At 44.1% G+C, this 27,253-nt stretch overlaps 1 protein-coding gene across 1 annotated transcript in view; it reads left to right on the top strand.

The window, feature by feature from the left end:
- Positions 1-27,253, top strand: part of TOPAZ1 (testis and ovary specific TOPAZ 1) — a 174,919-nt gene that overhangs the window by 82,026 nt on the left and 65,640 nt on the right. Inside the window, exons 6-7 of the mRNA XM_044295534.1 lie at positions 1,014-1,129; positions 4,077-4,143. Coding sequence (XP_044151469.1) covers positions 1,014-1,129; positions 4,077-4,143 — 183 coding nt within the window. The remainder of the gene's footprint in view (positions 1-1,013; positions 1,130-4,076; positions 4,144-27,253) is intronic.

The raw sequence follows: 27,253 nt of genomic DNA, 5'->3' as shown, positions 1-27,253 counted from the left end.
AGGCAGCACCATACATCCAAATCTAGCGGGACAGTCCCAGATTTCGGTGGCTGTCGTACAGTGCCAGGGCGACTTGGGTATGTCTCATGGGTGAAGCAGGGAGCCGTCAACTCCCAGCATCACTATCCACTGGCCTACGCTCCCCAGCAGGTACGATGCAGTGACACATTTCCCTTGCTGAGCTGTGTGGGAAGAGCGTGCAGGTCGGGGATTCGGCATGTGTGACCACATCGTATCTTGGGGAGCACATTTGGCGCTCCCATCAGGAGAACAAGGCCAGGTGAGTATTACTGTTTTTTCATTTATTTTATTAAGCTACATAGTTAATACGGTTGAAAAAAGACACAATTTCAACCAAGGCGGGCACTACCGTAAGGGAGGAATAACTACTGTGTGAGGGGTACAAACTGGTAATGACCATGTGAGGGCACTAAGGAGACTGGGCAGAATTTGGAGTGTACAGATAGGCATTAGGTACCAAAAAAATCACCCTGGAGTGCGTAATGCAAATCTGCTATTTTCCCCACTTGGGCTTTTCAGAAGTTGGGAGGTATGGGCAGCACATCTCTGTGTAATCGGAATGTGCTACCGATAATCAACAGAACTAATGGGGGAGGAACGAATGTGTTAGCACTCATTCCTTCCCCATTCACTTTGTATCACCCGTGTGTAATAGTCGCACATTTTTTCAGAGCCCCTGAAATAGAACTATGTGACAGTGCGGCCACCAGACCCCCAAAAAATTTTGGTGCAAGTGTAGGGTTAGTCTCATTCCCCTACTGTTTCCTGCTGACTTTTTGGTTCATTATTAGATGTTGCTTTTATCCATTTTTATAGATAGATCACCATGGATTGGCTGGTGAAGCCCATGTCCAAAAGTTTGAGAAGCCCTGGTTTAGAGCATTCTGTTGCACACAAAAAATGTAATTCTCTGTTAAAAATTCCAGCAAGTCACCATCCAGTCGCTGTGTAAAATGTTTGAGTATCTTTTTCTTTCCTTCCTCTCCCTACAGTTTGTACATAATGGAATGAACATTACTCCTGTGCAAATCAACCATATCATAGCAATTATGAGCAAGTCCAGTGCCGCAAACAATCACATCAGCATTCTTTTATCCATGAAATCAAGGTCAGAAATCTTATGTGGTTGTCAATTTTATGTATCATCTGCAGAAAATGAAAGCATAAATTGTATTGTTCTGGATGCTTAAATTATAAAAGAGCCTGTGCTTCTGCTTTTCTCAGTGCCTGGAATAATGTAATATAGAATATATTCTCCCTATATATAAAATGCATATAGTGTCATTTGACATTTCTTTTCTTTTGTTTGGGACAGCTGTTATTTTAGTTGAATTGCAAAACTCTCCATGAAAAGCCAATGCTGTACATTTGGCACATGGCGGTTGTGTGTTCTTTCCCATATTGGATAGATGGAGCAGCAATGTAGACTTTATCATATTTTTAAAGACCCTGCACCTCTGACAATAAGCTGTTTTGTAGTTTCTTCGGCCTGGAACTAAACGGCTCAATTCACAGCAGCTGATTGGAAGGGTGTTGGGCCTTCCCTGATCAGTATTAGATGACCTATCATGAGGATGGCTCCTCCATTTCTTTTACTGGATAACCCCTTTTACGCTGGGTTCACACCTGAGCGTTCGCGATGGAGCGCTCTGTATGCGCGATTGTACCGGCGTTTGCAATCGCGCATACAGAGACAAGCGAACGCCCATTGTCGCGTGTTCCCAAAAGTCTATGTACGGGAAGACGCGACAAGACTCCCCAAAGAAGCTCATGTACTTCTTGGGGCGTCGGGCGTTTTACAGCGCGATCGTACGTGCTGTAAAACGCCCAGGTGAGAACCATGCCGATAGGGAAGCATTGGTTTCTCCTTGTTGAGCGTTTTACAGCGTGTATGAAACGCGCTGTAAAACGCTCAGGTGTGAACCCAGCCTTAATGTTTCCTTTGAGTGCTTGTTTTTTGTGTGACTAATTGTATTTTTCAGTGGCACCATTTTGGGGTACATATAATTTGATTCACTTTTTTTGACTATGTATGGGGGGGAATAAAAAAAGCACCAGTTCTACAAAAACATTTTTTACATCTTACATTTTGCACTTGTTCACGTGTGGCATAAATAATGTTACCTGTATTCTGTGTCAGGATGTTTACAGCCATACCATGAAAGGGGTCATCCAAGATTTTGATATTGATGATCTATCCTCAGGATAGGTCATCAATATCTGATTGGTGAGGGTCTGACTTCCAGACCCCAACCGATCAGCTTTTTGAAGAGGCTGCAGCCTCTTTCTAGGCCAGGGACATCACAGTCATCTGTCACATGGCCTAGGCGCGGCTCAGTCCATGTAAGTGAATGGTGTTTAGCTGCAATACCAAGCACAGCTGCAATATGATGTACAGCACTGCGCTTGGTAAACTGTGAGGAGGCTGACAGGAGCGCTATTGCCTCTTCTAACTGCTGAACGTCCTGGATGCCTGGAATCGAGCTCCCAGTGATCAGATATTGATGATCTATCCTTAGGATACGCCATCAACAAAAACCCCTTCAAAGACTCTAAATTGTATGTAAATTTTATTGTGAAAATTAAAGACAACTCCTTCCTAAAATGGAAGTCGTGATGCCTGCTGGTCCAGCTTCTTAGACCCCACAGGGGAGACCACTTGTTTTCAAACATTTGTAACATTGCACATGGCTATTCAAATGAGTGTTCCTTCATGTAATGTATGGACTGTCCTCGCCCATCTTTTAGGGCACTTTTTACGCTAGCGTTATTTTTTTCCGGCATAGAGTTCCGTCATAGGGGCTCAATACCGGAAAAGAACTGATCAGTTTTATCCCCATGCATTCTGAATGGAGAGTAATCCGTTCAGGATTGATCAGGACGTCTTCAGTTCAGTCTTTTTGACTTTTAAGGACTGAGATAATACCACAGCATGCTGCTGTTTTATATCCGTCCAAAATTCCAGAACACTTGCCGGCATTTTTCCCATTGACATGCATTAATGCCAAGTGTTCCGGTAAAACGGATCCGGCATTGCGGTCTGCGCTTGCTCAGTCCGCAAAAAATTTGAAAAAAATTTATGCCGGATCAGTTTTTCCGAATGACACCGGAGAGACGAATCCAGCATACAAATGGCTAAACTGTCTGTCTTTTTTTTCACTGATGCCTTTCTAAGAAATTGACGTTAATAACTGTCCCCTTCAATTTTATGGGGTGTGTCGGTCAGTGAAAACCATATTTTTTTATGTCTGTTTTTCACTGGCAGTCAAAAAAAACTGCTGTGTGCATAACCTCATAGACTACAATTGTTTTTTAACCAGACGTGTGACTGCCATTTAAAAAAAAGTTTCTTAACACTTCCGTTTTTTATTGTCGTGTGAATGTAGCTTTAAACTGTTTCCTGTGATGTCCATAGACCAGGCCAGACAAGACATTTCCTATATAACCTTATAGGGTATATCTGTTTGAAAATAAAATAAAATATTTAAAAACCCCTCCCTCACCTTTCAAAAACGCCCTCCATTCCAGTTCTGCAGCTCCCTGTGGTCCCTGCCAGACCGGAAGCATTTTTGCACACATGATCACTGAAGCTAGTGAGTGACCTGGGAACCGAGGTGCTGAAAATAGAGGGCGTTTCGAAAGGTTAGTATTTTTTTTTTTTTTTTTTTTCATAACTCACTGCTGCCTGCCATTCATGAGTTAATTATGTCAGACAAACCCCTTTAAAACTTAACTACTTTCTTATAAAATGCACAGGCAGCTGCCACTGGGTGCTCCTAAAGGGTGGCAAGCCACTCTACGTAAAAAACCTAAACTAAAAATGCAAGTTTTCAAACAAATGGTCGAACACTTCCAAAAATGCCTTCAAACGTACCTTGTTAGGTTTCAGACCAAAGATTATTATTGAATTAGAATGTGTGCATTACATCTATTGTATATTATGTGTATTATTTTAAAGTGAACTTTTTATGTGATCTAAAAAGACGCATTTCTTGTGTTTTTTATTTTTTTATTTATATTTTTCGGTTTTGTCTGTGCATATTGATTGGCTCAAGTCTTGAGCTGAAGACTTCAAAAACAAATTGGACCTGTGACATGGATGCAGTGCTGTCAGAAGTTGAGGTACATATGTCTACGTTTCTATTTGACATTTGTATGACTAATACCTCGGAACCAAAGCCGAATTCAGTTTCAAGATTTAGGTTTTCCACTTTAAAAATCAACTATTGAAGTTATTCAACGAAGTCACACGCGACTTCATGAATAACTAACTTTAGCTCATCGGAGCCCATACATTCTAATCTCCGTACAGTATTAGGGTCCATTCACACGTCTGCAAAATCGGTCCGCATCCGTTCCCGCAATTTTGCGCAACGGGTTCAGACCCATTCATTTTCAATGGGGCCGGAATGTGCTGTCCGCATTTGTGGATCCGCACTTCCGTTTCCGCAAAAAAATAGAACATGTCCTATTCTTGTCTGCAATTGTGCACAAGATTAGGCATTTTCTATTATAGTGCCGGCGATGTGCGGTCCGCAAATTGCGGAATGCACATTGCCAGTGTCTGTGTTTTGCAGGTCTGCAAATTGCGGCTCTGCAGAACACTTACGGACGTGTGAATGGACCCTTATTCTGAGGTTTTGAACGAAGCGACTTCGGATGAAGCACTTCGCTTAACACTAGTTACAGCCTTCTTTCACAGGTATATGTCAGGAATCCTCATTGTGTATACCTCTGATGGAAGGTTCATAACATGATGTGAACCCACCCTTAGATCTTTCTTTTGTGCCATTTGATGACAGATATAATTAAAAAATATTAAAGGACAAACTGAAAATTATGGGAAAATATTAGTTTTTCCTCATTTTTTATTTTTTCTCTTCCAAAAGATTTCAAGACAAAACATTTCTAGAGATTTTATTTAATTTTATTTTAAGAAAGCAAAAAGGAAAAAAGTGTACGTTTTTGTATATTTTACACACACGCGCACACACAGTCTATACTATTGCTAGTATTTCATGATGGAATAACCTATATATATATTTTTTTTTTATTAACGAATAAGGGGGAAAGTGTGTGTATGCAGTCTGCTATACTTATGCTAAAAATAATAAATATCAATGTTATGTTCTTTGTCACTTGTAAATTTTATATTGTTTTTTAATTTAAATGTATTTACTTTTTATTTATATTTTTAATGAATAAAGTGAATTAACCCCTTCCAGTCAGGACAGGAAGGGGTTAATTTATAGCTTGCAGAATCACAGTTAGTCTCACATCAAGAAGAGCTCTCCCCGGCATTTACAATTTACACTGCCATGGATCGTTGTAGCAGGATGCTACAATGATGCCACGCGGAGAGACCAATTCTGCTGGTCTCAGGCATAGGTCCATAAATATTTGGACACGGATACAAATTTTGTTTTTATTACCTGTTTACTAAAACATATTCCAGTTATAGTTATATAATGGACATAGTCCAGACTTTTAGCTTTCATTTGAGGATATCCACATTAAAATTAGATGAAGGGTTTAACAGTTTCAGCTCCTTTACACGTGGCACAGTTTTTAAAGGGACCAATAGTAATTGGACAATTGACTCAAAGGCTGTTTCATGGGCAGGTGTGGGCAATTCCTTCATTATTTCTAGGGATGAGTAAATCTACTTCGGATGAAACATCCGAAGTCGATTCGCATAAAACTTCGTTCCATTACTGTACGGAGCAGGAGCTCTGTACAATATTATAACGTACTGGCTCCGATGAGACTTCGCACAATAACTTCATAAATTAATTTCTACTGTAAAAAAAACATTTCCCGGATCTTGGAACTGAACCTGAGTTCGGGAAATGTTTTTTTACAGTACAAATTAGTTTATGAAGTTATTCATAGGGTTGAGAAAACCCAAACTTTAGGATTTTTGGACTGCGGACCCGAACCCGAACTTTTCAGTAAAAGTTCGGGTTCGTTGGGCGATTTAATGGCGATTTTTGATAGGCTGCTCTGCAGCCTATCAACAAGCGTTTAGCTTGTGTGCCCTTAGAAGCCATCACAGCCATGCCTACTAATGGCATAGCTGTGATTGGCCAGTGCAGCATGTGTCCCAGCCTCTATATAAGCTGGAATCACGTAGCTCTGCATGTCACTCTGCTCTGATTAGTGTAGGTATAGGATGCTTCTGCTGTGAGGGAGAGAATAGGACAGAATCTTTAATCTGAAGTGCTTGTTAACTCAGCGATCTACCTAGATTTTGTTTTGTAGGTGCACAATCTTTTTACCCTGCCCTGAGCCCAGTATCACCGAAAAATTTATTTTATCCATCTGTTAGTTAGGTGGGCGGCGGCGGCCATTTTATGCAAGTTCTGTGCAACAGCACATGTGCATTTTCAAATAGAAGCTTGAAGTACTGCAATTATATTCTGGGTTTAAAAAAATCACCCATTTTGGCAAGACCGTACATCTGTGGCCTTTGCAGCAATTGTCATTGTTAAATACAAGCTTGAAATACTGCACTAATTTTCTGTGTTTAAAAAAGCACCCATTTTTGACAATACCCTCCATCTGGGGCCTATGCAGCATTTGTCAGTGGGCAATTTAAGCTTGAAATACTGCAATAATTTTCTGGGTTTTAAAAAACACCCTTTTTGGGCAAAATACTAATATTTAAAGTCCTTGCTGCATCTGTCAGTGTGAAATACAAGCGTTAGATACTGCTGTCCTCTTCTGTTATAAAAAAAAACGCGCATTTTGGGAAAAATACAAAATTTGCAGAGAATGAGGAGAGCGTTGAATAAGGGACGTGGCCCCGGTCGTGATGCTGCTGGTGGAGCTCCTGTTGCAGGGAGAGCACGTGGTCGATCTGTGCCAGATACACAGTGAAACACCTTCCTCAGGTGCGAGTAGGCGACAGAACCTTCAGCGTTTTTTGGTTGGGCATAATGCGGCTCTACGAATGGTGAGGCCAGAACAAGTACAGGCGATAGTAGATTGGGTTGCGGACAGTGCCTCCAGTTCCTTCACATTGTCTTCCACCCAGTCTCCTGCTGAAAGATCAGAGTTGGCACCTGCAGCCGATGTCCATCAGTCTTTCGCCTCACCCCCTTGCAAATCAGCCAAGCAGTCTGAGCCCCAAGTCATGCTGCATTCTCTTCTGCTTTTTGATGACTCTGCTAGAAGGGTTTCCCAGGGCCATCCACATAGCCCTGCCCCAGAAGTGGAGAAGTGCACCGATGCCCAACCACTTATGTTTCAGGATGAGTACATGGGAGGACCACCGCAGCACATCTCGGATGATGACGAAACACAGGTGCCAACTGCTGTGGCTTTCTGCAGTGTGCAGATCAACAAGGAGGGCAGGGATGAAGACTGGGTGGAAGATGATGTGGAGGATGATGAGGTCCTCGACCCCACATGGAATCAAGGTCATGCGAGTGACCTGTGTAGTTCGGAAGAAGAGGCGGTGGTCGCACAGAGCCTCCAACACAGCAGAAGAGGGAGCAGGGTGCAAAAGCGGAGCGCCGTCCCCTAGACAGTACGCCTGCTACTGCCCACAGCAGCAAGGGACCGAGCACACCAAAGCCAGCTCCAAGGAGTTCCCTGGCGTGGCAGTTCTTCAGACAATGTGCTGATAACAAGACACGAGTGGTTTGCACTCTGTGCAATCAGAGCCTGAAGCGAGGCATAAACGTTCTCAACCTGAGCACAACCTGCATGACCAGGCATCTAAGTGCAAAGCACGAGCTGCAGTGGAGTAGACACCTCAAAACCCAAGAAAGGTCTCTGGCTCCTCCTGCTTCCTCTTCTACTGCAGTCTTGGCCTCTTTCTCACCATCTGGAGTGACAGTGGCACCTGCCACCCTGCAAACAGAGGATCTGCCAGCAACACCACCACCTGGGTCACCAGGCATCTCCACAATGTCCCACGGAAGCATTCAGCTCTCCATCTCCCAAACACTGGAGCGGAAGAGAAAGTACCCCCCTACCCACCCGCGATCCCTGGCCCTGAATGCCAGCATTTCAAAATTACTGGCCTTTGAAATGCTGTCATGGCGGAGACAGAGTTTTAAAAGCCTTATGGCGGTGGCTGTCCCACAGTACGTCGTGCCCAGCCACCAGTAATTTTCCAGGAGAGCCATCCCTTTCCTGCACAACCAAGTGGGGGACAAAATCACGTGTGCACTGCGCAACGCCATCTGTGGCAACGTCCACCTAACGACGGATACGTGGACCAGTAAGCAAGGTCAGGGACGTTAGATCTCCATAACGGCACACAGGGTAAATGCAGTGGAGGCTGGGCCTGAGGCGGATAGCAGTTTGGTGCATGTCCTTCCACCACCGAGGGTTGCAGAGCGCTTCAGTTTGCCTCCTGTTGGTTCCTCCTCCTCTACTGCCTCCTCATCCGGTCAGCGTAACACCTTTACCACCAACTTCAGCACAGCCACAAGTAAACGACAGCATGCAGTTTTAAAACATCTGTTTGGGGGACAAACCCCACACTGAGCAGGAGCTGTAGACGGGCATGGAACAACAGACCGATGAGTGGTTGGTGCCAGTGAGCCTCAAGCCCGGCCTGGTGGTGTGCGATAATGGTCAAAATCTCGTAGCAGCTCTGGGACTAGCTGGTTTGACGCACATCCCTTCACTGGCACATGTGCTGAATTTGGTGGTGCAGAGGTTTCTTAAAAATTACCCCGATATGTCAGAGCTGCTGCAGAAAGTGTGGGCCGTCTTTGTGCGCTTTCAACGTTCTCATCCTGCTGCTGCTCGCCTGTCAGCGTTGCAGAGTAACTTCGGCCTTCTGGCTCACCGCCGCATATGCAACGTGCCCACAAGGTGGAACTCCACCTTGCACATTCTGGCCAGACTGTGCGAGCAGCAGCAGGCGATAGTGGAGTTTCATTTGCAGCACGCACGGGTGAGTCGCTCGGCGGAACAGCACTACTTCACCACCAATGACTGGGCCTCCATGCGAGACCTGTATTCCTTAATTCAGTCACAGGAGCTTGATCGTAAGATGCGCGAGTACAAGCGCGCACTGGTGGCATTCCCCCCTGACAGCGGGGGCACAGTGGAAGCACAAGGCGAAGGCAGAGGAGAAGGAAAGGCTGAAAACGCAGCTTTGGCACCACCAGCACCTCAGAAGGCAGGGTTAGCATGGCCGAAATGTGGAAAAGCTTTGTCAGCACGCCACAACAACCAGCACCACCAGCTGATATGGAACGTCTTAGCAGGAGGCAGCATTTCACAAACATGTTGGAGCAGTATGTGTGCACACGCCTACACAGACTGAATGACTGGTCTGCCCCCTTCAACTTCTGGGTTTCCAAATTGGGCACATGGCCTGAGCTTGCCCTTTACGCCTTGGAGGTGCTGGCCTGCCCTGCAGCCAGTGTATTATCTGAACGTGTGTTTAGCACGGCAGGGAGCCATTTTCACAGCCATGTGTTTCTAAATATTATGAAACGCCTCTGAGGTAAAAGTGGTCAGTAAACACCTCATTCTTTGAGGGGTGTAGTTTCCAAAATAGTCACTTTTGGGGGGGTTCTACTCTAGGGGTGCCTTAGTGTGCCTTCAAATATGACACACTCCAAAAACCATATATTGCTCCTTGCCTTCTGTACCCTGTTGTGTGCCCATACAGCAGGTTACGATCATATGAGGTGTTTCTGTAAACTTCAGAATCTGGGTAATAAATATTGAGGTTCGTTTTGCTGCTAACCATTGCTATAGGAAAAATTTAACTAAAATTAAAAATCTGTGCAAAAACTGAAATTTCTTGTGGAATACCTAAAGAGTTAACATAGTTTGTAAAACCAGTTTTGAGCAATTTGAGGGGCGTACTTTGTTAAATGGGGTCATTTATGGGTGGTTTCTATAATGTAAGGACCTCAAAGTGACTTCAGAGCTGAACTGTTCCTTGAAATTGTCGGTTTTGAAAATTTTATAGAAAATTTGAAAAATTGCTTCTTAAATTCTAAGCCTTCTAACGTCCTAAATTTTTTTTTTTTTTTTTTTTTTAAATGATGCCAACATAAAGTAGATATATGGGGAATATTAAGTAAAAAAAAATCTAATGAGGTATCCTTATCTGCCTTTAATGCGTAGAAATTCAAATTTAGTAGAAAAAATAAAAAATTCTGAAAATTTGGGATTTTTTTTTATAATATAAAGGTAAAGGTCATCAACCCAAATTTACCCCTGAAATCAAGTACGAGATGTCATGAGAAAACAATCTCAGAATGGCTTGTATACCTTTGCCAGAATGATGGAAAGAAAAAAGTATGGTGAAGGCATGGTACAGCTCATGATCCAAAGCATACATCATTATCTGTAAAACACGGCGGAGGCAGTGTGATGGCTTGGGCATGCATGGCAGCCAGTGGCACTGGGTCCCTAGTGTTTATTGATTATGTGACACAGGACAGAAGCAGCCGGGTGAATTCTGGGGTTTTCAGAGACATACTGTGTGCTCAGATGCAGCCAAAGCAACCCAGGAGTTTATTAAAGCAAAGAAGTGGAATATTATTGAATGGTCAAGTCATTCACCTGATCTGAACCCAATAGAGCATGCATTTCACTTGTTAAAGACTAAACTTCAGACCGAAAGGCCCACAAATAAACCAACTGAAAACAGCTACAATAAAAGCCTGGCAGAGCATTAACCCCTTAGTGAATAATGACGTACTGTGTACGTCATGATGTGGTGTTATTTACCTCATCATGACGTGCACAGTATGTCATGAGATCAAAGTGTCACCGCAAGTATACTTGCGGTGACACAGTCATCGTAGTAGTAGACACTGTCAATACAGTCATCATAGTAGTAGATTGTCAGCTGTAACATACAGCTGACAATCTACTGTAAAGGCAGACATCGGTGCTGGCACTGATGTCGGCCATTTAACCCCTTCCATGTCTCGGTCCGTAGGGACCGCTGTATGTAAGGGGTCAACAGGGAGCAAGCTCCCTCCCCCATCGGGCGCTGCTGTGGCAGCGTCCCAATGGTTACCATGGTAACTGGACGCCTTACATAGGCATCTAGGCTTGCCATAGTATGTAAGCCTGACAGGCTCCTGCCAGAGGCAGAAGCCTGATCAGGTTTACGGTGAATGAAAATACAATGCAGTACACTATACAGTGTACTGCAGTGTATTGTAGAGCCATCAGACCCACTGGATCTTTACGAACCAAGTGGGTCTGAGTAAAAAAAAGTGTAAAATAAAAAAAAAACTAACATTTTCCCATATCTGCACATTTACTGTATAATTGGGTAAACATGAAGAAAAGAAAATAATCTAAACATGTTTGATATCGCCGTGTCCCTAACAACCAGTAGAGTTGAGTGGACACCTGGATGTTCGGGCTCGACCGAACTTTGGGACCCGAACTTGACCCCGAACCCCATTGAAGTCAATGGTGACCCAAACTTTTGAGCACTAAAATGGCTGTAAAAATGTCATGGAAAGGGCTAGAGGGCTGCAAATGGCATCAAAATGTGGTTAAGAGCATGGCAAGTGCTCTGCAAACAAATGTGGATAGGAAATGAGTTCAAATAACATAAAATACTTGATCTAGAAGGACGAGGTCCATATGGAGTAGGGGGTGGAGGAGGTAGCCTATAGTCGTGGCCAAAAGTTTTGAGAATTACATAAATATTGGAAATTGGAAAAGTTGCTGTTTAAGTTTTTAGAATAGCAATTTGCATATACTCCAGAATGTTATGAAGAGTGATCAGATGAATTGCATAGTCCTTCTTTGCCATGAAAATTAACTTAATCCCAAAAAAACCTTTCCACTGCATTTCATTGCTGTCATTAAAGAACCTGCTGAGATAATTTTAGTAATCGTCTTGTTAACTCAGGTGAGAATGTTGACGAGCACAAGGCTGGAGATCATTATGTCAGGCTGATTGGGTTAAAATGGCAGACTTGACCTGTTAAAAGGAGGGTGATGCTTAAAATCATTGTTCTTCCATTGTTATCCATGGTGACCTGCAAAGAAACACGTGCAGCCATCATTGCGTTGCATAAAAATGGCTTCACAGGCAAGGATATTGTGGCTACTAAGATTGCACCTCAATCAACAATTTATAGGATCATCAAGAACTTCAAGGAAAGAGGTTCAATTCTTGTTAAGATGGCTTCAGGGCATCCAAGAAAGTCCAGCAAGCGCCAGGATCGTCTCCTAAAGAGGATTCAGCTGCGGGATCGGAGTGCCACCAGTGCAGAGCTTGCTCAGGAATGGCAGCAGGCAGGTGTGAGCGCATCTGTACGCACAGTGAGGCGAAGACTTTTGGAAGATGGCCTGGTGTCAAGAAGGGCAGCATAGAAGCCACTTCTCTCCAAAAAAAACATCAGGGACAGATTGATCTTCTGCAGAAAATATGGTGAATGGACTGCTGAGGACTGGGGCAAAGTCATATTCTCCGATGAAGCCTCTTTTCGATTGTTTGGGGCCTCAGGAAAATGGCTTGTCCCCCAACAGTAAAGCATCCTGAGACCATTCATGTGTGGGGTTGCTTCTCATCCAAGGGAGTGGGCTCACTCACAATTTGACCCAAAAACACAGCCATGAATAAAGAATGGTACCAAAACACCCTCCAACAGCAACTTCTTCCAACAAGCCAACAACAGTTTGGTGAAGAACAATGCATTTTCCAGCACGATGGAGCGCCATGCCATAAGGCAAAAGTGATAACTAAGTGGCTCGGGGACCAAAACGTTGACATTTTGGGTCCATGGCCTGGAAACTCCACAGATCTTAATCCCATTGAGAACTTGTGGTCAATCCTCAAGAGAGCGGGTGGACAAACAAAAACCCACTAATTCTGACAAACTCAAAGAAGTGATTTTGAAAGAATGGGTTGCTATCAGTCAGCAATTGGCCCAGAAGTTGATTGAGAGCATGCCCAGTCGAATTGCAGAGGTCCTGAAAAAGAAGGGCCAACACTGCAAATACTGACTCTTTGCATAAATGTCATGTAATTGTCGATAAAAGCCTTTGAAACGTATGAAGTGCGTGTAATTATATTTCACTACAACTGAAACAAAGATCTAAAAGCAGTTTAGCAGCAAACTTTGTGAAAACTAATATTTGTGTCATTCTCAAAACTTTTGGCCACGACTGTACACTGCTTTTTGGTTTTAAATTTATTTATATTTTTTTTAATTCGGGTACACCCCAAAACATTGGAAAATATAACCTGTGATAACCTCCTGCAGTCGTGCTAAACACACGTTCAGACAATACACTGGTTGCTGGGCAGGCCAGCATCTCCAAAGGGTAAAGGGCAAGCTCAGGCCATGTGCCCAATTTGGAGACCCAGAAGTTGCAGGGGCTGACCCCTGTCAGTTCGTGTAGGCGTGTGCAAACTTACTGCCCCACCATGTCGCACGTCCCCGTGATGTTCACGATCCAATTTTAATGTCTGCTCTATCAACTTTCAATGTTTTTTTCTGCGCCTACCATGGTGATCACGGGTGGTGGGGAATCAGGGTCCCACGCCGGAGAGGGAGCGTGAGAAAGAGAGACCACATCCAAAGGAGGATTACCGGTAATTTTTTCAAATTTAAAATTATAGAGTTGAATTATGGGACAAATTATTAAAGCATAAAAGTGTGAGAACTTTTTAAAGTTTAAGCATTGAATAAAAGGATGTGGTGCGCATTAATTACTGAAGAATTTATTATATTTTATTCCCTGTCAACTATGCAGAGCAGAGGTTTCTATCCGGCAAAATTTGAAAAATTTCACCTGACAATGTTTTTTAATTTATGTTCCTGTCACCTATGTAGAGGTTCCCCAGTGACATCCACCATCCATTTGGATATGTTCTCTATCAACTTTCTATGTTCTCTTCTGAGCCTTCCATGTTGATCACGGTTATCGGCGAATCAGAGTTCCACACCGGAGAGGGAGCGTGAGAAAAAGAGACCAAATTTAAGTGAGAGAAATTTTTTGGGGGATAGAGCGGAAATGTGGTAAAAAATGTGAAATTGCAAATGTGGGACAAACTACAGAAGCCCAAATGTGGGCCAGAAGAGTAAAGCGGAATTATGGAAAAAATTGAGACGAAAATTTTGGACAAATTACAGAAGCCTAAATGTGGGCCAAAAGAGTAAAGCGTGGGAAATGTGGGACAAAGTATTGAAGTGCAAATGTGGTACAACTTGTTATAGTTTAAGCATTGAATCAAAGGAGGTGGCGCGCATCAATTAAAGAAGAATTTCTGAAATTTTATTCCCTGTCACCTATGCAGAGCAGGGGTTTATTCACGTCTAAAATTGTATAATGTCAACCCAAGAATGTAACAGAAAAATTTGTGAAATGTATTAACCTGTCTACTTGGTAGAGAGGGGGTCTATGACAGAAAAAAAAATGTTTGTCACTGGAAAATGTTAAAGAAAAATTATTTAAATTTATTAAGCTGTCAACTCGGTAGAGGTGGGGTATATTACACCCAAAAATTGTTGAATTTCACCCGAAAATGTAATTGACAATTTTTTTTTTTTCGGTCTACTAGGTATAGCAGTGTACCACTGCTATGAGATTTCGCCCATAATCGCACAATACCAGGCCGGGATTAAGGCTCACTGGCACCAACCACTCATCAGTCTGTTGTTCAAGGCCTGTCCACAGCTCCTGCGCAGTGTGGGGTTTGTCCCCCAAACAGATACGTTTTAAAACTGCCTGCTGTCGTTTACCCATGGCTGTGCTAAAGTTGGTGGTGAAGGTGTTACGCTGACCGGATGAGGAGCTGGTAGAGGATTAGGAATTAGAGTAGGAGGAGGAAGCAACCGGAGGCAAACTGAAGCGCAATCCTCGGTGGTGGAAGGACATGCCTTAAACTGCTATCCGCCTCAGGCCCAGCCGCCACTGCATTTACCCAGTGTACTGTTATGGAGATATAACGTCCCTGACCTTGCTTACTGGTCCACGTATCCGTAGTGCCACAGATGGCGTTGCGCAGTGCGCACCTGATTTTGTCCCCTACTTGGTTGTGCAGGGAAGGGATGGCTCGCCAGGAAAAGTAGTGGCAGCTGGGCACGACGTACTGTGGGACAGCCACCGCCATAAAGCCTTTAAAACTATCAGTCCCCACCAGACCGAATGACAGTATTTCAAAGGCCAGTAATTTAGAAATGCTGGCATTCAGGGCTAGTGATCGCGGGTGGGTAGGGGGTTACTTCCTCTTCCTCTCCAGCGTTTGGGAGATGGAGAGCTGAACGCTTCCGTGGGACATTGTGGAGATGCTTGGTGACCCAGGTGGTGGTGTTGCTGGAAGATCCTCTGTTCGCAGGGTGGCAGGTGGCACTGTCACTCCAGAGGTGGATGAAGAGGCAGAGACTGCAGCAGAAGAGGAAGCAGGAGGAGCCAGAGACCTTTCTTGGGTTTTGAGGTGTCTACTCCACTGCAGCTCGTGCTTTGCACTTAAATACCTGGTCATGCAGGTTGTGCTCAGGTTGAGAACGTTTATGCCTCGCTTCAAACTGATTGCACAGCGTGCAAACCACTCGTGTCTTGTCGTCAGCACATTGTCTGTAGTACTGCCACGCCAGGGAACTCCTTGGAGCAGGCTTTGGTGTGCTCTGTCCCTTGCTGCTGTGGGCAGTAGCAGGCGTACGGTCTAGAGGACGGCCGCTCTGCTTTTGCACCCTGCTCCCTCTTCTGCTGTGATGGTGGCTCTGTGCGACCACTGCCTCTTCCTCTGAACTACATAGGTCACTCGCATGACCTTGATTCCATGTGGGGTCGAGGACCTCATTGTCCTCCACATCATCTTCCACCCAGTCTTCACCCCTGCCCTCCTTGTCGGTCTGCACACTTTCGAAAGCCCTAGCAGTTGGCACCTGTGTTTTGTCATCATCCGAGACGTGCTGCGATGGTCCTCCCATGTACTCCTCTTGAAACATAAGTGGTTGGATCTCTTCCACTTCTGGGGCAGGGATAGGTGGATGGCCCTGGTTACCCTGCTAACAGAGTCATCAAAAAGCAGAAGAGACTGCTGCACGACTTGGGCCTCAGACTGCTTGGCTGATTTGCAAGGGGGTGAGGTGAAAGACTGATGGACATCGGCTGCAGATGACAACTGTGGTCTTTCAGCAGGAGACTGGGTGGGAGACAATGTGAAGGAACTGGAGCCACTGTAAGCAACCTAATCTACTATCGCCTGTATTTGTTCAGGCCTCACCATTCATAGAGCCACATTAGGCCCAACCAAATACCGCTGCAGGTTCTGTCGCCTACTCGCACCTGAGGAAGGGGTTTCACTTGTGCGTGTAGCTGGCACAGATCGACCACATCCTCTCCCTGCAACAGGAGCTCCACCAGCAGCACCACGACCAGGGCCACGTCCCTTATTTGACGCTCTCTTAATATTTCTCTTAATTTAGGATCTTGCCCTAAATGGGTGTTTTATAGTAGAATAGAACGACAGGATGTACAGATGTATTTCACACGCCCTGAACCAGACTAGGCCTCAATAAATTTGTTTGCCAAAAATGGCTGTATTTCAAATAACTGAATAACACCACTGTATTTAAAGGGAATTTCAAACGTCTTGATGATGTAAGGGCGCAACAGTTTTTTGCCCCAAAAAGGGTGTTTTATTAGTAGAAGAATATAAGCCCTGTATATACAGGGTGTATCTCACACGACCTGACCCACACTAGGCCTCAATTAAAGATTTGTGCACCAAATGGCGGTATTTTAACCACTTCAGCCCCGCTAGGTGAAACCCCCTTCATGACCAGAGCACTTTTTACACTTCGGCACTACACTCCTTTCACCGTTTATCGCTCGGTCATGCAACTTACCACCCAAATGAATTTTACCTCCTTTTCTTCTCACTAATAGAGCTTTCATTTGGTGGTATTTTATTGCTGCTGACATTTTTACTTTTTTTGTTATTAATCAAAATGTAACGATTTTTTTGCAAAAAAAATGACATTTTTCACTTTCAGCTGTAAAATTTTGCAAAAAAAACGACATCCATATATAAATTTTTCGCCAAATTTATTGTTCTACATGTCTTTGATAAAAAAAAAATGTTTGGGCAAAAAAAAAAAATGGTTTGGGTAAAAGTTATAGCATTTACAAACTATGGTACAAAAATGTGAATTTCCGCTTTTTGAAACAGCTCAGACTTTCTGAGCACCTGTCATGATTCCTGAGGTTCTACAATGCCCAAACAGTAGAAAACCCCCACAAATGACCCCATTTTGGAAAGTAGACACCCTAAGGTATTCGCTGATGGGCATAGTGAGTTCATAGAACTTTTTATTTTTTGTCACAAGTTAGCGGAAAATGATGATGATTTTATTTTTTTTATTTTTTCTTACAAAGTCTCATATTCCACTAACTTGCGACAAAAAATAAAAAATTCTAGGAACTCACCATGCCCCTCACAGAATACCTTGGGGTGTCTTCTTTCCAAAATGGGGTCACTTGTGGCGTAGTTATACTGCCCTGGCAATTTAGGGGCCCAAATGTGTGAGAAGAACTTTGCAATCAAAATGTGTAAAAAATGACCGGTGAAATCCAAAAGGTGCACTTTGGAATATGTGCCCCTTTGCCCACCTTGGCAGCAAAAAAAGTGTGACACATCTGGTATCGCCGTACTCAGGAGAAGTTGGGGAATGTGTTTTGGGGTGTCATTTTACATATACCCATGCTGGGTGAGAAAAATATCTTGGTCAAATGCCAACTTTGTATAAAAAAATGGGAAAAGTTGTCTTTTGCCAAGATATTTCTCTCATCCAGCATGGGTATATGTAAAATGACACCCCAAAACACATTCCCCAACTTCTCCTGAGTACGGCGATACCAGATGTGTCACACTTTTTTGCTGCCAAGGTGGGCAAAGGGGCACATATTCCAAAGTGCACCTTTTGGATTTTGCAGGCCATTTTTTACACATTTTGATTGCAAGGTACTTCTCACACATTTGGGCCCCTAAATTGCCAGGGCAGTATAACTACGCCACAAGTGACCCCATTTTGGAAAGAAGACACCCCAAGGTATTCCGTGAGGGGCATGGCGAGTTCCTAGAATTTTTTATTTTTTGTCGCAAGTTAGTGGAATATGAGACTGTAAGGAAAAAAGAAAAAAAAAGAAAAATCATCATTTTCCGCTAACTTGTGACAAAAAATAAAAAATTCTAGGAACTCGCCGTGCCCCTCACGGAATACCTTGGGGTGTCTTCTTTCCAAAATGGGGTCACTTGTGGCGTAGTTATACTGCCCTGGCAATTTAGGGGCCCAAATGTGTACGAAGTACCTTGCAATCAAAATGTGTAAAAAATGGCCTGCGAAATCCAAAAGGTGCACTTTGGAATATGTGCCCCTTTGCCCACCTTGGCTGCAAAAAAGTGTCACACATGTGGTATCGCCGTACTCAGGAGAAGTTGGGCAATGTGTTTTGGGGGGTCATTTTACATATACCCATGCTGGGTGAGAGAAATATCTTGGCAAAAGACAACTTTTCCCATTTTTTTATACAAAGTTGGCATTTGACCAAGATATTTTTCTCACCCAGCATGGGTATATGTAAAATGACACCCCAAAACACATTCCCCAACTTCTCCTGAGTACGGCGATACCACATGTGTGACACTTTTTTGCAGCCTAGATGCGCAAAGGGGCCCAAATTCCTTTTAGGAGGGCATTTTTAGACATTTGGATCCCAGACTTCTTCTCACACTTTCGGGCCCCTAAAAAGCCAGGGCAGTATAAATACCCCACATGTGACCCCACTTTGGAAAGAAGACACCCCAAGGTATTCAATGAGGGGCATGGCGAGTTCCTAGAATTTTTATTTTTTTTGCATAAGTTAGCGGATATTGATTTTTTTTTTTTCTCACAAAGTCTCACTTTCCGCTAACTTAGGACAAAAATTTCAATCTTTCATGGACTCAATATGCCCCTCACGGAATACCTTGGGGTGTCTTCTTTCCGAAATGGGGTCACATGTGGGGTATTTATACTGCCCTGGCTTTTTAGGGGCCCTAAAGCGTGAGAAGAAGTCTGGAATATAAATGTCTAAAAATGTTTACGCATTTGGATTCCGTGAGGGGTATGGTGCGTCCATGTGAGATTTTATTTTTTGACACAAGTTAGTAGAATATGAGACTTTGTAAGAAAAAACAAAAACAAACAAAAAATTTCCGCTAACTTGTGCCAAAAAAAATGTCTGAATGGAGCCTTACCAGGGGGGGGTGATCAATGACAGGGGGTGATCAATGACAGGGGGGTGATCACCCATATAGACTCCCTGATCACCCCCCTGTCATTGATCACCCCCCTGTAAGGCTTAATTCAGACGTCCGTATAATTTTTATGGATCCATGGATCGGATCCGCAAAACACATGCGGACGTCTGAATGGAGCCTTACAGGGGGGTTATCAATGACAGGGGGTGATCAGGGTGATCACCCCCCCTGTAAGGCTCCATTCAGACATCCGCATGATTTTTACGGATCCATGGATCGGATCCACAAAACACATGCGGACGTCTGAATGGAGCCTTACAGGGGGGTTATCAATGACAGGGGGTGATCAGGGTGATCACCCCCCCTGTCACTGATCACCCCCCCTGTAAGGCTCCATTCAGACATCCGCATGATTTTTTACGGATCCATGGATACATGGATCGGATCCACAAAACACATGCGGACGTCTGAATGGAGCCTTACAGGGGGGTTATCAATGACAGGGGTTGATCAGGGTGATCACCCCCCTGTCAATGATCACCCCCCCTGTAAGGCTCCATTCAGACATCCGCATGATTTTTTACGGATCCATGGATACATGGATCGGATCCACAAAACACATGCGGACGTCTGAATGGAGCCTTACAGGGGGGTGATCAATGACAGGGGGTGATCAGGGTGATCACCCCCCTGTCAATGATCACCCCTCCTGTAAGGCTCCATTCAGACATCCGCATGATTTTTTACGGATCCATGGATACATGGATCGGATCCGCAAAACACATGCGGACGTCTGAATGGAGCCTTACAGGGGGTGATCAATGACAGGCGGGTGATCACCCATATACACTCCCTGATCACCCCCCTGTCATTGATAACCCCCCTGTAAGGCTCCATTCAGACGTCCGCATGTGTTTTGTGGATCCGATCCATGTATCCATGGATCCGTAAAACTCATGCCGACGTCTGAATGGAGCCTTACAGGGGGGTGATCAATGACAGGGGGTGATCAGGGAGTGTATATGGGTGATCACCCGCCTGTCATTGATCACCCCCTGTAAGGCTCCATTCAGACGTCCGCATGTGTTTTGCGGATCCGATCCATGTATCCATGGATCCGTAAAAATCATGCGGACGTCTGAATGGAGCCTTACAGAGGGGTGATCAATGACAGGGGGGTGATCAGGGAGTGTATATGGGTGATCACCCGCCTGTTATTGATCACCCCCCTGTAAGGCTCCATTCAGACGTCCGTATGCTTTTTGCGGATCCGATCCATGTATCCGTGGATCCGTAAAAATCATACGGACGTTTGAACGGAGCCTGACAGGGGGGTGATCAATGACAGGGCGGTGATCAATGACAGGTGGGTGATCAGGGAGTTTATATGGGGTGATCATGGGTGATCAGGGGTTTATAAGTGGTTAATAAGTGACGGGGGGGGGGGGGTGTAGTGTAGTGTGGTGTTTGGTGCGACTGTACTGACCTACCTGAGTCCTCTGGTGGTCGATCCTAACAAAAGGGACCACCAGAGGACCAGGTAGGAGGTATATTAGACGCTGTTATGAAAACAGCGTCTAATATACCTGTTAGGGGTTAAAAAATTCGGATCTCCAGCCTGCCAGCGAGCGATCGCCGCTGGCAGGCTGGAGATCCACTCGCTTACCTTCCGTTCCTGTGAGCGCGCGCGCCTGTGTGCGCGCGTTCACAGGAAATCCCGGCCCTCGCGAGATGACGCGTATATGCGTCGTTGAGCGCAGGGCTGCCACCTCCGGACCGCACATCTGCGTTAGGCGGTCCGGAGGTGGTTAAATACCTGAATAGAACCACACTATGTAAAGACTGTATCTCACAATGAGATCTGCAGCAAAGGCTGCCAACTAAATTCTTTTTTTTGCCCAAACGGGTTTAATAACTGAATTTGACAACAGTATGTAACCCTGGAATATCACACGTGGATTATTTGTGCCTTTTTTAAAGCTTGGATTTCAATGTCCCAAAAGCTCAGATGCAGTGCTGGTGCACTGAGCTTGCATAAAATGGCCACCGCCGCCGCCCACCTAACTGACTTATAAATTATTATTTTTTTCGGTCACTGGGCTCAGGGCAGGATAAAAAAATTGTGCCCTGCACCCACACAACACAATGTATGTAGATCGCTGAGTTAGATTCACGTTTTGAGCAAAGATTCTCTCCTATTCTCTCCCTGAAGAGTGACGTGCAGCGCTATGTGACTCCAGCTTATATAGAGGCTGGGTCACATGCTACACTGGCTAATCACAGCCATGCTATTAGTAGGCATGGCTGTGATGGCTTTTAAGGGCACAGAGTTAAACGCTTTTTGATTGGCTGCTCTGCAGCCTTTGGAAAAGCACAGAGAAATCGCCGATCACCGAACCCGAACTCTTACTGAAATGTCCGGGGTCTAAAAATCCTAAAGTTCGGTACGAACCCGAACTGTAAAGTTCGGGTTCGCTCAACCCTAACAACCAGCTCTACAAAAATATCACATGACCTAACCCCTCAGGTGAACACTGTAAAAATAAATAAATAAAAATTGTGCCAAAATGACAAATTTTTGTCACCTCGCCCCAAAAAGTGTAATAATGAATGATCAAAAAATCATATGTACCCAAAAATGGTACCAATAAAAACGTCAACTCTTCCTGCAAAAAAACGAGCCCCTGCACAAGAGGATCGGCAGAAAAATAAAATAAAAATATGGCGTTCAGAAAATAGAGACACAAAAACATAATTTTTTTTCAAAAAATGCTTTATTATGTAAAAATAAAACAATCAAACAAAGAAAGTAGACATTTAATATTGCATCTGTAACAACCTGCTTTATAAAAATAGCACATGATCTAACCTGTCAGATGAATGTTGTAAAAAAAAACAAAAAAAATATGGTGCCAAAACATCACAAAAAACATAATATAGAACGATTAAAAATCATATGTACCCCAAAATAGTAACAATAAAACTGTCACCTTATCCCGTAGTTTCCAAAATGGGCTCACTTTTTGATTGCTTCTACTGTAGGGTTCATCTGGAGGGCTTAAAATGGGACATGGTGTCTAAAAAACCAGTCCAGCACAATCTGCCTTCCATAAACAATATGGTGCTTTTTTCTTCTGTGCCCTGTCATGCGCCCATACAACAGTGTACCACCACATGTGGGGTGTTTATGTAAACTGCATAATCAGGGTAATATAGGGATGAGTTTTGTTTGGCTGTTAACCCTCGATATGTTAAAGAAAAAAAAATGGATTAAAATGGAAAATCTGCCAAAAAAGTGAAATTTTGAAATTGAATCTCCATTTTCCTTTAATTCTTGTGGAACACCTAAAGGGTTAACAAAGTTTGTAAAATCCGTTTTGAGTAACTTGAGGGGTGTAGTGTCCAAAATTGGATCATTTATGGAGGGGTTTCTACTATGTAAGCCCAACAAAGTGACTTCAGGCCTGATATACAGACCACCTAGCCAGGTCAAAGAATTTAGATGATCTACTAGCTGAAGAAATAGCTAAAATGACATTGAAAGGGGAAGTTATCATTATGGAAGACTTTACTCTTGCTGATAAACTGGAAAACCAAAATAGCTAGTTCTGCCAGGAGTACAGATATTCTAAATTCCCTACTGGGAGAGTATCTACAGCAAGTAGTGGAGGAGCCAACCCGGAAGGAGACCATTTTAGATTTAGTATTCACAAATGGGAATTTGGTATCTGATATCACTGTAGGGGGAAAGCTTGGGATCTAGTGATCACCAGTCAGTGTGGTTTACTATAAGTACAGCGACTGAGTTACACCACACAAAAACTAAAGTTATAGATTTAAAAAAACAGACTTTTCTAAAATTAGATTAGAGGTATATGAGTCCGTATCAGATTAGAACAGTTTCATTGGAGTCCAGGAGAAATTAGACTACTTAAAAGTGGCACTATTAAAGGCAACAGATAATTGCATTAGGCTTGTCAGTGAAAGCAAAAAAGGAAGAGATCATTGTGGTACTCAGTAGAAGTGTCAATCATTAAAAACAAAAAGATAGCATTTAGTAATTATATAAAAAAAAAAAAGAGGATGACAGGCAAATTTATAAGATTAGGCAGAGAGAGGCCAAGCAAGTTAGAAGAGCTTCCAAAGCACAAGCAGAAGAGAAATTAGCTCAGTCAGTGAAAAAAGGCGATACAACATTCTTCAGATACATAAATGATAAAACGAAACTAAAAGAAGGAATTACCACATTTTAAACCAAAAGAAGGTAGGTATATGGAAGAAGATAAAGAACTAGCTGACTGCCTCAATGAATACTTCTGTTCAGTTTTTACAAAGGAAAAGGGCCTCAGTTAGGAAGAAAGACTAATGACTCTTTTGATGCATGTGTCTTTACAGAGGAAGAGGTTCTAAGTCAGCTGTCTAAAATGAATACAAATAAGTCACAGGGGCCTGATGGGATACACCCAAAGCTATTAAAAGAGCTTAGCGGTGAACTAGCAAAACCATTAACAGATTTATTTAACCAATCGCTGGTAACAGGAAGATTGAAAATTAGCAAATGTGCCCATTCACAAGAAAGGTTAGTAGGGAGGAATCGGGCAACTATAGGCCAGTAAGCCTGACATGGAAACCATACTTGAGAGGATTGTGGAACATCTAAAATCCTATGGATTGAAATATGAAAAACAGCATAGGTTTACTTCAGGGAGATCATGTAAAACTAATTTTATTGATATATATATATATATATATATATTTTTTTTTTTGATTGGGTGACTAAAATAATAGATGGCGGAGGTGCAGTAGACATCGCTTTAGTAAGGCTTTTGATACTGTCCCACATAGAAGGCTTATCAATAAATTGCAGTCTTTGTGCTTGGATTACCATATTGTTGAATGGATTAGGCAGTGGCTGAGGCACAGACAACAGAGGGTTTTAGTCAATGGAGTTTATTCAGACCATGGTCTTGTTACCAGTGGGGTACCTCAGGGATCTGTTCTGGGACCCATATTATTTAATATCTTTTATCAGCTAAATTGCAGAAAGCCTCAATGGTAAGGTGTGTATTTTTGCCGATGACACAAAGATTTGTAACAGGGTTGATGTTCCTGGAGGGATACACCAAATGGAAAAGGATTTAGGAAAACTAGATGAATGGTCAAAAATCTGGCAACTAAAATTGAATGTTGATAAGTGCAAGAGAATGCACCTGGGGCGTAAAAACCCAAGAGCAGAATATAAAATCAGTGATACAGTCCTAACATCAGTATCTGTGGAAAGGAATTTAGGGGTCATTATATATAGGGAAGAGGCATTACCAGTAGAAAGAGGGAGGTGCTCATGCCGCTCTACAGAGCACTAGTGAGACCTCATTTGGAGTATTGTGTGCAGTACTGGAGACCATATCTCCAGAGGGATATTGATACTTTGGAGAGAGTACAGAGAAGAGCTTCTAAACTAGTTCATGGATTGAAGGATAAAACTTACCAGGAAAGGTTAAAGGACCTTAACATGTATAGCTTGGAAGAAAGACGAGACAGAGGGGATATGATAGAAACTTTTAAATACATAAAGGGAATAAACAAGGTAAAAGAGGAGAGAATATATAAAAAGAATAAAAACTGCTACAAGAGGACATAGTTTTAAATAAGAGGGGCAAAGGTTTAAAAGTAATATCAGGAAGTATTACTTTACTGAGAGAGTAGTGGATGCATGGAATAGCCTTCCAGCCGAAGTGGTAGCTGCAAATACAGTGAAGGAGTTTAAGCATGCATGGGATAGGCATAAGGCCATCCTTCATATGAGATAGGGCCAGGGGCTATTTATAGTATTCAGTATATTGGGCAGACTAGATGGGCCAAATGGTTCTTATCTGCCAACACATTCTATGTTTCTATGAACTGGTCCTTAACCACCTCCGGACCGCCTAACGCGCCGATGCGTCCGGAAGGTGGTTGCTTTTCTCCTCCTGGACGCATCGGCGCGTCATCTCGCGAGACGCGAGATTTCCTGTGAACGCGCGCACACAGGCGCGCGCGCTCACAGGAACGGAAGGTAAGCGAGTGGATCTCCAGCCTGCCAGCGGCGATCGCTCGCTGGCAGGCTGGAGATCCGAATTTTTTAACCCCTAACAGGTATATTAGACGCTGTTTTCATAACAGCGTCTAATATACCTCCTACCTGGTCCTCTGGTGGTCCCTTTTGTTAGGATCGACCACCAGAGGACTCAGGTAGGTCAGTACAGTCCCACCAAACACCACACTACACTACACTACACCCCCCCCCCCCCCCCGGTCACTTATTAACCCCTTATAAACCCCTGATCACCCCATATAAACTCCCTGATCACCCCCCTGTCATTGATCACCGCCCTGTCATTGATCACCCCCCTGTCAGGCTCCGTTCAGACGTCCGCATGATTTTTACGGATCCGATCCATGTATCCATGGATCCGTAAAAATCATGCGGACGTCTGAATGGAGCCTTACAGGGGGGTGATCAATGACAGGCGGGTGATCACCCATATACACTCCCTGATCACCCCCTGTCATTGATCACCGCCCTGTCAGGCTCCATTCAGACGTCCGCATGATTTTTACGGATCCGATCCATGTATCCATGGATCCGTAAAAATCATGCGGACGTCTGAATGGAGCCTTACAGGGGGGTGATCACCCATATACACTCCCTGATCACCCCCTGTCATTGATCACCCCCCTGTCAGGCTCCATTCAGACGTCCGCATGATTTTTACGGATCCGATCCATGGATCCATGGATCCGTAAAAATCATGCGGACGTCTGAATGGAGCCTTACAGGGGGGGTGATCAGTGACAGGGGGGTGATCACCCTGATTACCCTGATCACCCCCTGTCATTGATAACCCCCCTGTAAGGCTCCATTCAGACGTCCGCATGCGTTCTGTGGATCCGATCCATGTATCCATGGATCCGTAAAAAATCATGCGGATGTCTGAATGGAGCCTTACAGGGGGGGTGCTCAGTGACAGGGGGGTGATCACCCTGATTACCCTGATCACCCCCTGTCATTGATAACCCCCCTGTAAGGCTCCATTCAGACGTCCGCATGCGTTCTGTGGATCCGATCCATGTATCCATGGATCCGTAAAAAATCATGCGGATGTCTGAATGGAGCCTTACAGGGGGGGTGATCAGTGACAGGGGGGTGATCACCCTGATTACCCTGATCACCCCCTGTCATTGATAACCCCCCTGTAAGGCTCCATTCAGACGTCCGCATGCGTTCTGTGGATCCGATCCATGTATCCATGGATCCGTAAAAAATCATGCGGATGTCTGAATGGAGCCTTACAGGGGGGTGATCAGTGACAGGGGGGTGATCACCCTGATTACCCTGATCACCCCCTGTCATTGATAACCCCCCTGTAAGGCTCCATTCAGACGTCCGCATGCGTTTTGTGGATCCGATCCATGTATCCATGGATCCGTAAAAAATCATGCGGATGTCTGAATGGAGCCTTACAGGGGGGGTGATCAGTGACAGGGGGGTGATCACCCTGATTACCCTGATCACCCCCTGTCATTGATAACCCCCCTGTAAGGCTCCATTCAGACGTCTGCATGCGTTCTGTGGATCCGATCCATGTATCCATGGATCCGTAAAAAATCATGCGGATGTCTGAATGGAGCCTTACAGGGGGGGTGATCAGTGACAGGGGGGTGATCACCCTGATTACCCTGATCACCCCCTGTCATTGATAACCCCCCTGTAAGGCTCCATTCAGACGTCCGCATGCGTTCTGTGGATCCGATCCATGTATCCATGGATCCGTAAAAAATCATGCGGATGTCTGAATGGAGCCTTACAGGGGGGTGATCAGTGACAGGGGGGTGATCACCCTGATTACCCTGATCACCCCCTGTCATTGATAACCCCCCTGTAAGGCTCCATTCAGACGTCCGCATGCGTTTTGTGGATCCGATCCATGTATCCATGGATCCGTAAAAAATCATGCGGATGTCTGAATGGAGCCTTACAGGGGG

The sequence above is a fragment of the Bufo gargarizans genome, chromosome 5 (assembly GCF_014858855.1).
Source record: "Bufo gargarizans isolate SCDJY-AF-19 chromosome 5, ASM1485885v1, whole genome shotgun sequence".
Taxonomy (NCBI): Eukaryota; Metazoa; Chordata; class Amphibia; order Anura; family Bufonidae; genus Bufo; species Bufo gargarizans.
This window is presented reverse-complemented; position numbering and strand designations above follow the sequence as displayed.